Source organism: Mus pahari, chromosome 7, assembly GCF_900095145.1.
Source record: "Mus pahari chromosome 7, PAHARI_EIJ_v1.1, whole genome shotgun sequence".
NCBI classification, from domain to species: domain Eukaryota; kingdom Metazoa; phylum Chordata; class Mammalia; order Rodentia; family Muridae; genus Mus; species Mus pahari.
In genome coordinates this window covers 67,677,842-67,694,014 of record NC_034596.1, presented here as the reverse complement: position 1 = coordinate 67,694,014, position 16,173 = coordinate 67,677,842, and the positions used below count along the sequence as shown (strand labels likewise).

The following is a 16,173-nucleotide window of genomic DNA, read 5'->3' as shown; positions in this document are numbered from 1 at the left end:
ATAGCCTCACAAGAGGCTGCTATATCAGGGTCGCTTCAACAGAATCTTGCTGGCATGTGCAGTAGTGTCTGGGTTTGGTGGCTGATGATGGGATGGATCCCCGGGTGGGGTAGTCTCTGGATAGTCCATCCTTTCATCTTAGCTCTAAATTTTGTCTCTGTATCAATATTCTTTCATGGGTATTTTGTTCTCTATTCTATGGAGGAATGAACAGAACCCCTATTTTACTTCCTAAGATTGCTGGTAGGTTCTGTATCAAAGTCATTCTTATCAAAACCCTACTGGCTTTCAAAAATAATCACAACCCGTTATCTATATGCAATGCACTTTTTAAAAAAAAAATTTATATTTATTTTACTTTATGTATGTGAAATGTTTTGCCTCATGTATGTGTGTGATGTGAGTGTCTGTTGGCTCCTCTGAAACTAGGGTTATAAATGGTTGTAGCCACCATGTAGACGCTGGGAATGGAGCCCAGGTCCTCTGAAAGAGCAACAAGTGCTCCCAACCTTTGAGCCACTATTCCCAATTTCACGTTTTGAGGTTTGTTTTTTTTTTTTTCTTTTCCTTTTTCACTTAAAGAGAGAATTTCAACAACTACTTAATCCATCCACCTCCATAAGGAAGGCAGGGCAGGCACTGTGACCCCAGTTTACAGATGGAAGCACTGAGGTTACAAGAAGTAAAATGACACAGTCAAGGTCACGTGGCCAGTAAATACCGTAGTATGAGGACGAGGTGCTGGGTTTGGTTTTTTTTTTGTTTTTGTTTTTAAAGACCCAGCATTCTGGGTGGTGCAAGACTGATGAGAAATCTTACTACAGGCCCTGCCTGGCATCTGGGAGCAGGAAAAATCAGGATAGAATGGATATTGAAAGGGAGAGAAGTTTTAGCTTTATCTTTTTAAAATATTTTACTTTTAATTAGGTGTGTGTGTGTGTGTGTGTGTGTGAGAGAGAGAGAGAGAGAGAGAGAGAGATGCATGCATCCATGTGCACACAGGCACATACATGCAGGTGCCCAAAGAGGCCAGAAGCATTGGCTTCCCCAGAGGTGGAGTTATAGGTGGTTGTGAGTTCTGGGAACTGAACTGTTTCCCTGTAAGAGCACAAAGCCCTCCTGACTACTAAGCAGTCTCTTCAGTCCCCCCTCCCACCTTTTCAGGGTGATCTATGAACTGTGTAGATACTTTAAGTAGGCCAGAGAGCAGTGTTAGCCTACCCGGATGCCACCAACCAACTCTACTGCAGTAAACTCTTCCATCCATCTTCAGTGGTGAGTGGGGTGCCTGGAGAAGTCGGTGTGAGTGTCCCACACACCTGCCTGCCGGCCGTAGGCTCCGCCACACACACGTGCTCGTGTGTTTGAGGAACAGTGCCGAGACCTGGGTGAGCCATGAAAGAGGATGCCGCAGCACGGCTCCGGCCGTCTCTGGAGTTCACCAGCACCACGGCTGTATGAGCCCTTACTCAGCCACATGCATCAGCTGAGTTAAAACTCAGTTGCAGCAGAGCCCTCAGCAAAGAAAATGATGTCCATCTGGGGCAACTGGGCAGCCTGAAAGGAAAGGCTGCTCGTCAGACGTCCCTCCTCAGCATCGTGGCCCTGAGCTCAGCACCCAGCACAATGATGGGGCGCACATCCGTGGCGCTTCACGATGCACCGTGGTGGTACAGTCGTGGGACCTCTTTCTAATGTCGAGACACTGGGCCATCTGGGCTGTAGCTTGGTGTCACATGTCCCCGAACCCACAGGCGAGAGCTCAGAGATGACTCGCCTTTGTTTCTAACAACGCATACACAGTCCAGATTTCAGTGACAGTAGCATGGGGTTGATGTTGAGGTTGGAGTAGAAGCTGAGAAAATTCACTTTGGAGGCAGAAGCTTAAAAATGGAGGTTTTCTTGTCTGAGTGCTCAGGGAGGCGGCCAGTTGGGGATCTGAACTGCATCCCCAAAGAGACATTGTACATCATTTTTAAAGGACGTGAACACAAATTGAGGGGTGAGCCGGGGTGAGCTGGGGTGAGCTGCAGTGTTATGCAATTGTATTTTGATATTATGAGTAAAGCAAGGGAGTACCCGTTGGAGACTGGGCCGTGTCTAGGGCACCTGGCTTCAAGGTCTTTAATTCATTCTCCTAGACATTAGGCCAGGAGCTCAGCATGATAAGAGGACAAAGGATCAGGTCAGCTGCATGTAGTTAATTAGGGCAGAGCAGTCAGTTGGGTATATATTTTTATAACTTATGCACCTTGGTTTAGAAAACAGCAATTTCTATATTCTCTACCAGTTAACAGACAATTAAGAAAACATTTGGAGAAGTGTGGTAGGTGTTCGTTCCTAGGCCTGGGAACATGAACGTGTTTGACCCTGCCAACAAGATGGAGAAGTTGTCCCTGAGATGTGTGGACTCAGGCTATAGTGAAGTCCCCAGGTCCCCTAGGGCCTAGGACCTTGAATTTAGTTCCTTCCTGTGATTAAATGGGGTGTGAAAATGAAATGGTAGTCCTTAGAATACATTTCTTTCATTTGTTCCCAACAGCCCAAGTCCTCATCTTCACCCCTCCCTCAGCCCCAGCCTCTGTCTGTCCTTAGCCACCTTCTACTTCATTGTCTCTAGAACTGTGGTGTTCTCGTCCCTCAAGGCTTAAACATGGGGGATTTCAGTCCCATTTGCCTTATTTCTTCCCATACCCATGTACAGGAACAATAGTCTAAAACTACAATCAGCCTATTTTATTTTAAGCTATACATGTCCTTTAGCAGGCAGATGTAAAGTTTAAAATTCCTTCTGTCAAGTCAGTTGTATGAGCAAAGGCAATACCTGAATCTGTATTTTTAATCATATCTCACTATCTGGACAAGTCAGTATTTGTTGTGTTTCTTCCAAGGGGAGAAAAGCCTTAATATTCAAATGGAAACTCCTGAAGTTGGTTTAGGTTGTGTCTTAGTCAGGGTTTCTAGTCCTGCACAACATCATGACCAAGAAGCAAGTTGAGGAGGAAAGGGTTTATTTAGCTTATATTTCCACACTGCTGTTGATCACCAAAGGAAGTCAGGACTGGAACTCAAGCAGGTCAGGAAACAAGAGCTGATGCAGAAGCCATGGAAGGATGTTACTGGCTTGCTTCCCCTGGCTTGCTCAGCTTGCTTTCCCCAGAGATGGTACCACCCACAAAGGGCTCGCTAACTGAGAAAATGCCTTACAGCTGGATCTCATGGAGGCATTTCCTCAAGGGAGGTTCCTTTGTGATAACTCCAGCTTGTGTCAAGTTGACACACAAAACCAGCCAGTACAGATTGTTTACCAAGTACCATAAACTCACTGGATTAAATGATATCAAAAAACAAAAACAAACAAACAAAAAGCCCCACACATTTCTCCCGTTTGTGCTAAATCTGTAACCAAAGTGCCTTGTGGTGGAATTATAAACTGCTATGGTTTTTTTTTGTTGGGTCCTTACAAGGCATCAAGAGTTCTCTGGGGCTCCAACAAAGAGAATTAAACTGGTTCTGAAGGGCACCAGTCTCATTCAAAAGGGTCCCGACCTCTTATAATTGCCTTCTCAAGTACCTGGCTGATCAGGTCAGCCACATTAAGAGTGAGGATTTCAATACATTGTTCAAGAAGAATACAGCCTTTAGTCCATAACTTCCCATACAGCTCAGGACAAAGGCTGCTTAACTCTGTTTATCCCATGCCTTGGAGAAATCTAGGCTAGGTAGGCAGTCCAGAGCTGTCTTCAGATAAGTGAGTGGGAGAAGGAAGGGAGCTCAGTGGAGGGGTGTGGCCATGCATGGAAAGCTTATGTATATTGTGGGACTATGTTTTGTATTTTATTTAGTATTGAGTTAAGTCTAACCACTTAAATAAATGAAAACAAAACCCTCATTGCTAAAACCACCATTCACTAAGACCAATGAGTGTTCAATAAGGTCCAGGCCACTGGAGTTACCATTGTTCTCTGGAGAAATCTGGAAGTCAGTTTCAGAACTAAAACAGAAATTCTTAGAGTTTGTCAAGGAACAGTTTGGCAGCTGGGGTTTTCAGATCGCTGTAGTATCTAAAGAGGACACTCATTCCTTTGTAAGTTGTGTGTGGTGCAATCAGTAATGGAGCTGACTCTTCACCAGTCTTTCTCAGTCCTTCCTGGTTTCTCTGAGTTCCAGTCCACCCTTTAATACTGTGTTTTATAGAGTCACAAAGCCTCCAGAGTCAGAACTTCTGCCCTTGCGGTGTACAGAAGGCCAGTGTGCGTGGTGTCCCAAAGCCAGCAACCATAACCCTTGGCGGTGACCCAGCCACCGTCGTCCCAGTGTGACGAGCACGCACTTGGCCCTGAGGTGCAGCAGCCCGTGTTCAGCCCTCTAATGGCATTCTCTTGGGATGGTTTGTTGACAGGGCCTACCTGGAGCTGGAGATCACCCTGTCCCAGGAGCAGATCCAGAAGTACACAGACTGCCTGCAGCTCTATGTGAACAGCACTCTGAAGGAGCTACGGAGACTTTTCCTCGTCCAGGACCTGGTGGATTCCTTAAAAGTATGATTGCTTCATCTTCTTGCCTTACAATCATGGTCTCCCTCAAGGAAGACTATAATAAGCAGCTACAATTCAGAGACTACAGAGCCAGTGCTAATTAGTCTAGAATCTGAGTCTCCAGCTGTGTGGAGTCTCCAGCTGTGTAGTCATGCAACTCATCCAAGCTAGTCCCTCTGTTTCACAGAGGACACAACTGGGGCTCAGAGAAGAGACATTTAGCCATGGATCCAGGGTCACCCAGCTGTATTTGGAAGAACCAGGATCACACCTAGGTTAGATCATTCTGAACAGTTTACATGGAAAGATGTAGATTCTTAAACCAAGATCTCCTTGGTCTGCCCTTCTAATTCATCACTTTTAGGGATTCAAGGAACATGTGTACTCTGGAGAATTCTAACAATAAACCCTCCAGAATTACTCAGGTTAAGCATCTACAGGGAAGACATGTGCCCAGCACAGGGCATCACACACGGACACACACAGAGAGACACACATGCACACAGACACTGACACACACACACAAACACACACATAGACACACGGACACACTCACAGAGACACACATGGACACACACACAGACACATGGGGAGACACACACACACACACACACACACTTTATTTCGGATGGTCTCACTCCATCTAGTGCAGTGGTTCTCAACCTTCCTACTGCAGTGCCTCTTTAATAAAGTTCCTCATGTTGTGATGACCCACAACCATAAAATTATTTTTGTTTGTATTTCATGACTGTAATTTTGCTTCTGTTATGAATCACAATGTAAAAATCTGTGTTTCCAACGGTCTTGGGGGTTGAGAAATACTGATCTAGTGGGTTTCTTTGAATGGGCTGCTTGGACCTCCCTGTGACTTCCTGGTAAAATCCAAGTCATTAAAATAGGACTCAGTAGGCCCATGAGCAGAGTGGGGGGCAGGGGGGAGGTGGCTGTGAGTGTTCTGTCCTTAAGGAGTGCTTCGTGCAGGAGTGCCAGGGGCAGGGGAACTGACTAATAGTTGTTTGAGAGAAAGAAGGGAGGGATACGGGCCTGACCTTCAAGCTGCATCCCTGGAACAGGAGCTGTGGACAGCTACTTAGAGACATGTCAGGCGATCACAATTGCTGACTGTGCTTGTATTTGTAATGTAATAATTGTGGGCCAGAACAGAGGTCAGCAAACCTCTTCTGTAAAGGTCAACTGCAGCTTCAGGCCACATTATCTTACCCTGCGCATCTGTGGCTTTGGGCTATATTATTCTACCTGTACAACTTGGGCACTACAGCACAGAAGCAACAAAAGACAGTCCATCAATGCAGGGCTATGACTGTGTCAATAAAATTTTATTGATGAACACTAGAAATTAAAGTTAATGTAAACTTACAGATCATTGAATACATTTATTATTTAATCTGACCATTTAAAAATGTAAAAACCCCTTCTTAAACCTTGGGCCCTTATAAAAACAGTCAAGAGCTACAGCTTGCCAAATGCCCAGCCTATGATTTCATGGGGTCCTTCAACAACAGCATGATCCAAGGTCTCCAAGGGACCAGGATGGTGAGCTTTAGACGCCTTACTGCACTCTTACTTCCTGTCAAAACCATTTCTCAGGAATCCATTTCCTGTTGTGGCTCATTCTAGCCTTTAGGGGGAAAATTGAAATATTAACTAGAGCAACTCAGATCCTAACCCAGGAAAGACATGGAGCCCATCTGGGACTGTGGTGGGCTCTCTGACAACCTTTCTCTTCAGTTTGCAGTCCTCATGTGGCTCCTGACCTATGTTGGCGCGCTCTTCAATGGCCTGACCCTGCTGCTTATGGGTAAGGGCTTCCTGTGTTCCATGGACTGTCAGGATGTGGTGCTTTCATGCTGTCAGCTGCCAGCTTCTTGGTAGATTGCTAGGAATAAGCATCAGATTCACCACCACCACCACCAAGTGGAGAGTATCTTGCAGTCCAATTAGCAATGGATTTTTCCATGTTTTTTCCTCCAACCACATCACTAAATTTGCTTCTGGCGTATGTACAGCTACAGTGGCAGCTATGGGTAGATGGACTGCCATCTTGAAAGGGCACAGTGCACCCTCATTATCTACAGATATATCATTATTATATTTAGTTTCCTATGCCTTGTCATCTTTGATCTACAATGCTATTTTTCCCAAATAATGCCACAATCTCCTTACTATGCAAAATGTATCTGTAAACTTGTTCCTGCTGATCTTTCTCAGAGTTCTAATGGTATATTTTGTTTTGTTTTGTTTTGGTTTTTTTTTTGTGTGTGTGTGTGTGTATTTTGTTACTGTTCCTGCAGCTGTGGTTTCGATGTTTACTCTACCTGTTGTGTATGTGAAGCACCAGGTAAGTTGGACATGGGGTCAGACATTCTTGTGAAATTTTGCCCTTGTTGTCTTTTGATATACTCATAATTTCTTCCTCTTTGTAGGCACAAGTTGACCAATATCTGGGACTTGTGAGGACTCACATAAACACAGTCGTGGCAAAGTAAGTTACATAGTACAGCTCTTGAAAAGGAGCCACGATCTGAGGCAAGCATGGGAGTGGATTGGTTAGGTGTAATGAAGAGGTAGAGAAAGAATGAATGGGATGAGTTAGATTTTACTCCTCTGAGTCGTACATTCACTCTCGTCTCAATTAAAACTTTTCAAAAAATAAGTATAACTTTCAAACCCTCAATTAAATAAAACTGTCAGTAGCTTATTTCAGACATCATAATGAATCTATTTTAACAAGTTTAGTAATACTAAACTCTCCCCAAGGGCTGGCCCATGTTCAAGAATGAGATGGAGGGGTGAAGAAAGGAACCCTAATTCAGAAAATGTTAAATGAACAGTCACATTGAAATGAAAATGCTTAATAAACACCTGCAGTCTTTTGGACAGCGAACACTACCAATTTTAAACCAGTAAAGTTACTTTAAAGCTTTAGGATGCATGAATAATCTGTTACCTAAGTATTTTTGCTATACTCTTTTTCCTGCATGAGTTTATATTTGTTTTGTGCCACTGCTGTTTTTAACCCTGCTGCCTCTAACAGTCTCCTGCTTTATGGAGCTACCTGTAAGATACTTAGAGATGCAAGAGTCAGGCTTCCACGCCCACAGCTAACATGGTCACTTAGCCTAGTGATTTCCGCAGCTCTCTCCTTCATGTTTTACGGCTTGTTGTTGCCTTACATGATAGATGTGTTTCATCGTTAAGATCATTTAACCTAAATGTTGGATTGTCCTTCAGACAGACTCACTTCAAGAAAGGATCAGACTCCATCAACATTAACTCCATTTAGTAATCAGATAATTATGTGGCTGGGCCCAGGCGGTGGTCAGACTTAGGCGCTTCAGTCAACGATGTATGATAACAAGAAGAGCGTTATGTCTACGTCCTTCTGCCCTGATAGCCCAGGTCTGCAGCTGCCATCCTCTCTCCATGCACAGAACATTTTGACTTTCCCTGAGCCCACCACACACATACACACACACAGAAGAGAGGGAGGGAGGGAGGGAGGGAGAGAGAGAGAGAGAGAGAGAGAGAGAGAGAGAGAGAGAGAGAGAGAACTCTGTGGGTTTCCATGCTTAGTTTGGAGATGTAGCAATTCTCAACCCATTTCATAATGTCTGAAAACATCCTGAGACCCCTGTGTCTCCAGCATAATGACAATAAGTAGATGAAGAATGAAACAGTCATTGTTCAATGTAAAGAAATGGCAGAATGGCATAGAACAGAAAGTGCTGGTACTAAAGTCAAGAGTCAGTTCAAAGGCAAAAGACTGGAGAGATTCAAAACAAGCCTATAGTATTAGGATTTCTACAGTTGATGACCTATAATTTATATGTCAGTGAAGCCCCTAGGTAACTCTTAGGAAACTAGAACTATATTTAAAAATTATGGCTCCAGAAAGCCTGAATGGGAATTTGGCAGCTGGAACTAGAACTTTTGGACTGAAATTGTACAATATTCAGTTAGATAATCTTAAGGAAATCATATCTACTGATTTTGTGGGTGAGGGTGGGGGTAGGGTGAGGGTTGGACACTTAGTTCTAGAGACTATTACCTGTGTTGCTAAGGTGACAGAGAAGGCATGAAGATGGTTGAGTCCAACTCGACAGGAGTCCTCAGCCTGTCGGGATAAATTATAAAGGAATAACCATGAGATGATGCAAATGCTACAAGAGAGCCGTGTGTAGTTCTAGAGTCGGAGCACTGAGGAAGCAGCAGCTCTGAGAGTGGATCCTGGAAAGCCTGTAGGTAGGGCGCCATTTGGCCCAGGCCCTGAAGCAGGGATGAACATTCATGCAGAGGGTATAAGGAGAAAGACACTGCAAGAGGAGGAAATGGTCTAAGCACATAGAAAGGCACAGAAATGGTCCTGCTCAGGAAGTGCGCTGGCCACTGTCCTATAGACAGCAAGGCTGAGGCCAGGAGACCAGCACTCATGGGATGGCCCTTGGTGTTTCTGACTGACTAGTGGGCTGATGTCATTGGGATTGCATTGTGTGAAAATGGTTTAGTAACAGTCTCCTGAGAGACTTGGGCAGGAGAGGCTAGAAACTTGCCTGTCAACTCAGAGGCTATCACAATTCAAAATAAATATACGTATGAATATAGTCTAGTTACAGTTGAGAATCAAAGCTTTGAAAACAACATGTCACTCATGAGAACAGGGCTTCTATAATAGAAATTAAATCAGGTTGGCTGCATTTCCTGATAGCCAAAGCAAAAAGAGAAACTGGATAAGTCATAAAAACACACGAGTTCATCAGTAGCCTGTGTTGCCCGGCACTAGAGTCTAAGAAAAATGTCTTAGGATCCCCCACCAACCTCACATGATGCCTCCAGATCAAGGGCTCCATACTTGTGTCTTCCCCCCTGCCCTCCTGGGCCAAGACTCACCTTTACTTCCTGCTTATTAGATGGCTCTCCATTGCATGCCTCATAGACATTTCAGACCCACATGGCCAAGTATCATGCTGTTAGATCTCAGAGTCTGGTTGCCATCTGTCCTCGACATCTTGATAAATGCCATTAACATGCTCACCGTTACTCGGGCCACAAGGCAAGGGGTCTACCTCATTTGCCCTCTTTGTCCTGCCCATTCAGCATTCAGTTCATCAACAGAGCTCCCCAGCCCCTTCTCCAACTGAGATCTCCAGACTGTTCACCTGCCTGTTTCGTGTCTACCACTTGGTCCTGGCCGTCACCATCTGACACCTTACTTCTGTAGCTTGTTCTCCATCCAGGATCATTTCTGCTTCCGTCTCCCTCTTTCTTTTTCACACTGGGATCATCGTGATTCTTTAAAGAAAGTGAATCAGGCTGCATCATCCCTTTCCCTGCTTAATCCATGACTTCCCGTCACCCAGAATAGAATTTTAACCCTTTACCATACTCCCTAAGTTCTAACCCTGTTGGGTTACTGTCTGCTTCTCAGACCTGCCCCCTCAACATCTAAGCTCCTTCCAGGCCTCTGTAGTCTGCCTTCTTGCCTGAAGTCTCCAGATCTCTGCCGCTGGCTCCTGCCTGTGTTCTGGGCATCAGCTTCTTAGATCATTATTTCTAAAGCGGGCTCCACCCACTTCCCCACCACTCCCCCTCCCTTCCTATCCTGTTGCCTTGTATTGTTTTGTAGCACTTGTTCCCCCTCCCTTCCTATCCTGTTGCCTTGCATTGTTTTGTAGCACTTGTCACCATCTGAACGTCCTGTCTTCTTGTTTACTTCACACTCTCCTGTCCCTATGATGAGGAAAACTCTGCAGAAGTCCCTGGTCTCTCTAAATTCTAAAATGTTGAAGGTTGCCTAGTGCATAGGGAGGTGACAGTTCTAGTCTGCAAGCTGAACTCACAAGGTTTCAGATCAATAAACAAAAACTTTCTAGAATCCTAAAATGATAGCGGATACCCCAGGACAATGGCTGCAGTACAGAATTTTAGGAGCTTTGACAATATCTGGTCACCCACATGTTAAAGATGATTTTCTAGGGAGGGATCTCAGTCAGGACATTCTTGGCTGCCCGAGAGTAAGAACCACGTTAAAATAAATCAGGCACGGTAGTGAGCATTTATAATCCTGGTGCAGGTGAGGCAAAGCCAGGCCCATTCTTGGGGTTCAACAGCCAACCCAGCCTAATCAGCACGCCTCAGGCCAGCGACAGATCCTGTCTCAAAAGACAAGGTGGAAAGCAACTGAAGAACATCACCAGAAATTGGCCTCTTGTCTCAGCACACATATGCAGACATCCCCACTCACATATATACCTGCGCGTGCGCACACACACACACACACACACACACACACACACACACGACTTGCTAAGCTGTGAGGGAGGTTCATTCAATGAATGAATAGCAGTATCTGGAACTAGGACCCAGGCTTAGTCCCACTTCTGGATATTTTGTGGTAGAATGGGTATTGGGTGAAGAGATTCCTCTGCCAGGACCCACCTCAGTTTATCTTCCTCTCCTGGTATAGCTATTACCCCCTCTTTCAGAAGTGCCCAGGTCTAAGTAGCCAGTGGTGACTATCACAATCTCTGTAGCTGTGAAAGAAGCCAATTTGGCCATTCCATCTACCAAAAAGCTGAGCTAGAGAACGCAGCTCTCTTGTCTGGGCCCCGTTCAATGTTCTATTCCTTTTCATTGCTTTTAAGTGTTTCTAGAGACCCACACAGAACACTGTGTTTTCTAGAATATTCTCAAGGCAGTAAAGCCACATCATGACTACACAAAGTGATCTCATGGATACCATTTGCAATGTAACCCTATGACTTTTGCCTTTTAGGATCCAGGCTAAAATCCCCGGCGCCAAGAGGCACGCCGAGTAGATGGTCACCCCAGGAGAAAACCGGACATGAGTGGGGGTGTCTGGAGTGGTAACAGCTCTCTCCTTCCTCGTTACTGCGAATTGATTGTTTCCCTTTCCTGGTACCATAATCTTAGAGGCAAACTTTGAGACAGGTGTTTTCAGGCTCTTCCTGTACTCTTAGGATATATGAGCCACCACCCCCACCCCCATCCCCACCCTCACCCCCCGTGTCAAGCACTAAAGTATAGAGTGTGTTAGATGTGGTTTTTAATTTTGTGTTGCTAAAAAAAAAAAAGAAAAGAAAAAAAGTGCATGATGGTGAGAGCCCACGTTCTCCTTCCTCCCTCGATGTCCCCCCCCTCTGCAGCGCTTCTGTAGCTTCTACTGTCCCGTGGCTAGGCCTTCCTTGCCAAGTGCGCTGACGCATAGTGGATCGCTTATCATGTCCTTGGGTTGCTGGATGGATTCATCTCTAATAACACTATATAGAACTGTAGACCAATGTTTTAGCATTTTCCCCCCCACAGAGAAAACATAAAAATTAATATAAAACAGTTGACCGTACATATGGTGATCCGTTTTGTATAACTTAGAATGATCAAATTAAAGAATAAATCCAAAATGAACGCACAGTACTTTTCTTGTATGGGATGCCTGGGCTGATTTACATGTATGGTAACTACAAGTGCCAGCATGTTGACTTTATTACAATTTGTATTACTTCCTCTGTAGTTCCTAATGGACTCAACCACGGACTCTGGATATTTGCACTTATGTACTTGATACTGAATGCATCAATAAATGTGACTAAATGTAGACATGTCTCCCTGTCTTTGATGATCTTACTGGCAAATGAGAAAGCCAGAAAAGCCATAAAGAGGAAGTCACTTGAGGAGGAGCCTCGAGGACTGAGGTCAAGTGTTCAACTTGTTCCCATCTCCAGAACTGCAGGGTCCAGCCCCAGCCTGGGTTACAGCTTCATTGTGTTAATAGTAGAACTCACCACGGAAAGGCTATTTCATCTCGTACTCTGATGGGTCAACGTAGATATTTTACAGTTTCTAAAAGCCTGAAAGTGGTATGAGTCCTTATATAAACATTCATCATCTTATAAAATACTGGCATAAAACCATAGCAGACATCATGAACTCATCCCATTGACAAGTACCCTTTGAGATCCTGCTGTGTACAGAACAGAATAAATAGGGTTCTGGATCAAAGTCCACACAGTTCTTGTACCCACCACGCTAAATTTCCCAGTGATTGACCTCTTGTAGAAAATCTATTTGCACTTTTGAGGGAGTGGGGACAGAGTTCCCTGTAGTCCAGGCTAGCCTCACTCTATGATGTAGCCACAGATAACCTTGAACTCCTGATCCTTTGGCCTCTACCGTCCAATTGCTCACATTCCATGTGAGTGGTCTTGTGGCTGGTTTATGTGGTACTGGGAAGCAGAGCCCATGCGTGCTAGGCAAACCCTCTCGTGGGCTTCATCCTCAGTCTTCCCTTTATCTGGTCTACTTCCTGGGTAGACTCCGAAGTCAGAGAGGAAGAGATGGGAAAGCAGTAGTTGAAATGACTGTCACTGGGAAGAGACAGTCCCTCAGGCATTGCAGTTGGGTCTAATTACTTATTTATTTGGCAAAGTGGCATGAAAACAGCAAGGACATCTTGACATCGTGGGAATGGCCATGAAGCTGGCCTCTCGGTTGGGGGTAGAAGGACAGTACTTACGTGCAAGCACTAACTACACAAAAGATACTGTGAAACCAGAGCTACTGTTCAAGCTCCAGCCCAGAGAAGGATACTCAGGGAAGCTGAACGGTGTGGCCAGGTTCTGAGCTTCAGCGGGATTAAGGAAGGACATACAGAAGGAACCAAGACAAGGACGAATATGGCATATGTAGAAAATGGTCAACAGTAAGCCAAGCTAGGTGGGTGGGGCTTGTAGGAATGGCAATGCCAAGTCGATTCTTTCGCTGAAAGTAATGGAGGATTGGGGGCTTTAGGCTTTAATTCTGGGTCACATAAACAATGGTGTTGCTGGGCACTGCAGATTGATCTAGGGGATCACTGTAACAGGAGTCTAACACAAACAGTATCAGTGGAGCCATGGTGACAAAGGAAAGAAGGCATCCAGCACTCACCTTTCTCCTGACTAACATGTCAGTCATCCACATGGGTGGGGGAGGACCAAAGAGAGAATGCGGAGGATGATTGGACGGAAGTTGGTGATTGATTTGATGTCGAGTTTCAAGACCAAAGTTTGCCTTGAGAATGGCTGCCTGCTTGTATTTTACACCCTAGGCGAATCTCCGTCCTCTCTAACCCTAGAGCTTTCTAAAGCCAGTTGAGCAAGAGAATACACCGTTTTCCACCTGAAGAGCCCAGAAGAACTGGGTTGGGAAAGGAAGATAATAAGCCTAAATTGGTGCCTGATTATTATTTATTTTTAAATGTTTAATGATACAGAAGAAGATTCCATGGGCTAAGCTCAGATAGTCCAGTCACAGATCATGTTTACCTGTTGAGGACCTGGCTTCAATCTCCAATACCTAAAGGAAAAAACAGAATATATTTGTAAATAAAAGGATTTAGTGTTTCTGTAGGTTACCAGTCTCAAGCCTTTGAGAACACAGTTTCTTCTCTTAGGACGTAGAACCTAAGTGGATTTATTGTACAGAACCAACCATCGATATCACTGATCACGGGATCTCATTTTTCAAGTTGGTCTAGAATTCCTTTCCCACCTCACTGAGAGGATCTAATTAAGCGATGCATCTGGTAGCCGTAGTGGAGATGTCTGAGAGGAAAGATCAGGCTCACAAAAATGATTGACATGAATGTAAGATTTGATAGGACTTTGGGTGTGTCACATGTTGTCATATATAGGGAGCACTGGCTAATGTGATAACAGACAGAGTGGAAATAGAGTGGAGAGCCAGTGGGCAGCAAGGAGAGCCGCTGAGAGCCCAGAACAAATGAGACTGTTTCGACTGTGAACCATAAAACCTTGACCACCTCTGAAGGAGGTAAGCGGGCAGAGGTAGACACATGACAAGGTGCTGTGTGCTTCATGGAGCATTCTAGCAATAAAGGTGGTGGGGCATGACACATCTTTTGCTCTTTCTATGCTCATATTTAAATGAGGAGGGTATTTGATACTATTCAATTACACCTCCGTCTCAATTAAGTTATAATTCAACTGAGAAATGTACCATTTGAATAAAAATCGCTTGGGCATTTTTATACTGATGCTCTTCCTTGACCACAGCAGAGTAAAGCTTGCTGTGATTTCTACCCATGCAGTGCCAAATGGTGCTTTCTCATCAGAGGAAGGATCCAGGAAGGTTGGGGAGGAAGTCCAGCATGCGTACTCTCACTGTTTTCTGGACTATCATGAGAAATCATTTCAGGTACTATACTGAAAGGATGACTTAGAAAATTAAAGTTTAAGTGCTTCAGCTGAACTTGGTGGCACGTCCTTCGCTGTCCCTGGGCACATGCTGGCTTACCTTCTCTTATTTCTGAAACACAAAGGCAAGTGTGGAGCCTCAGTACATGATAAGGACAAATTACCACTGTATGTGATCCCGCTAGAGCAGTGGTTCTCAACCTGTGGGTTGAGAGCCCTTTGGGAGTAGACCAGCCCTTTCTGGTCTCCTAAGACCATCAGAAAATACAATCATTTATGTTATGGTTCATAACAATAGCAAAATTATAATTATGAAGTAGCAATGAAAATAATTTTCTGGCTAAGGGTCCCAACAACATGGGGAACTGTATTAAAGGGTCGCAGCGTTAGGAAGGTTAAGGACCACTGTTCTAGAGTAAAGCCATAGGAGGCAGGCAGAATAGCCATTTTCTCAAACTTCCTAGAAACTCTGCAGTGCACACTTTGACAGGACCCATGCTCGAGTGCCTGAAAGTCACAGGAGAATTGCCCAAGATAACATCCCCATGACAGATTTACCTTGCCTTCCTTCCTGTTCTTTGTAATATGGCTTGTGTTCTTCTTTTCCAGGTTAGGAAGGAACAGCCATTGTATGTGAGGGCACAGAACATGTCCCCAGAAAACTATGCAGCTCTCTAGGGATGCCATTGTGCACACTGTGGGATGTAAACGTATGGTAGGCTGTCTGAGCTAGCCCACCTGAGTTTCCAACTTAAGGAGGACCTTTACCTGTCACTGGGCAGAATATACTGGACCAAGTGTTTCCTCCTGGCCTCTCTTACAGTTTGTTTGTTTGTTTGTTTGTTTGTCTGTCTGTCTGTTGTTTGTTTTGATCAAAAGGGGAAAATGGGACCTGTTTTGAAATTTTATTCTTTAGTCTCTAAGTTGGGCACTATACATGTTACATCTAAATTATCAGCCAAGTGACTTACTTTCTTAGTCGGGAAGGTCACTTTGAGACTATTGAGATGAAAATTTGTAGGAATAACACAGTCTCTTCCAGTCAGGCACAGGGTAAAGTGAGTTTCTCATAAACATCTCAACTAAAATTTCAAAATCCTGCAAGATTAAAGTGTCTATATTACTTTCCAGTATGGGAAAACTGGATCTCAATGTTTGCACAGCTGGTGGAAGCCAAAACAAGGACTAAGAGGTCTGCCTTTCTGGTTGTTTGTTTGTTTGTTTTTTGTTTGTTTTTGTTTGTTTGGGGTTTTTGTTTTTGTTATTTTTCGAGACGGAGTTTCTCTGTGTAGCCCTGGCTGTCCTGGAACTCACTCTGTCCTGGTCTACAGGCTGGCCTCGAACTCAGAAATCCACCTGCCTCTGCCTCCCAAGTGCTGGGATTAAAGTCATGTGCCACCACT

General features: G+C 44.5%; 1 protein-coding gene across 2 annotated transcripts in view; it reads left to right on the top strand.

Annotated features, from left to right (window-relative positions):
- The window catches only part of Rtn1 (reticulon 1), a 201,576-nt gene extending 189,405 nt beyond the window's left edge, over positions 1 to 12,171 (top strand). For both annotated transcript variants that reach the window (XM_021201654.1, XM_021201656.1), the window contains 5 exons: positions 4,403 to 4,541; positions 6,288 to 6,357; positions 6,851 to 6,897; positions 6,983 to 7,041; positions 11,332 to 12,171. In XM_021201654.1, the coding sequence (XP_021057313.1) occupies positions 4,403 to 4,541; positions 6,288 to 6,357; positions 6,851 to 6,897; positions 6,983 to 7,041; positions 11,332 to 11,374 (358 nt within the window). In that variant the 3' untranslated portion in view covers positions 11,375 to 12,171. The remainder of the gene's footprint in view (positions 1 to 4,402; positions 4,542 to 6,287; positions 6,358 to 6,850; positions 6,898 to 6,982; positions 7,042 to 11,331) is intronic.
- The last annotated feature ends 4,002 nt before the right edge of the window (positions 12,172 to 16,173 follow it).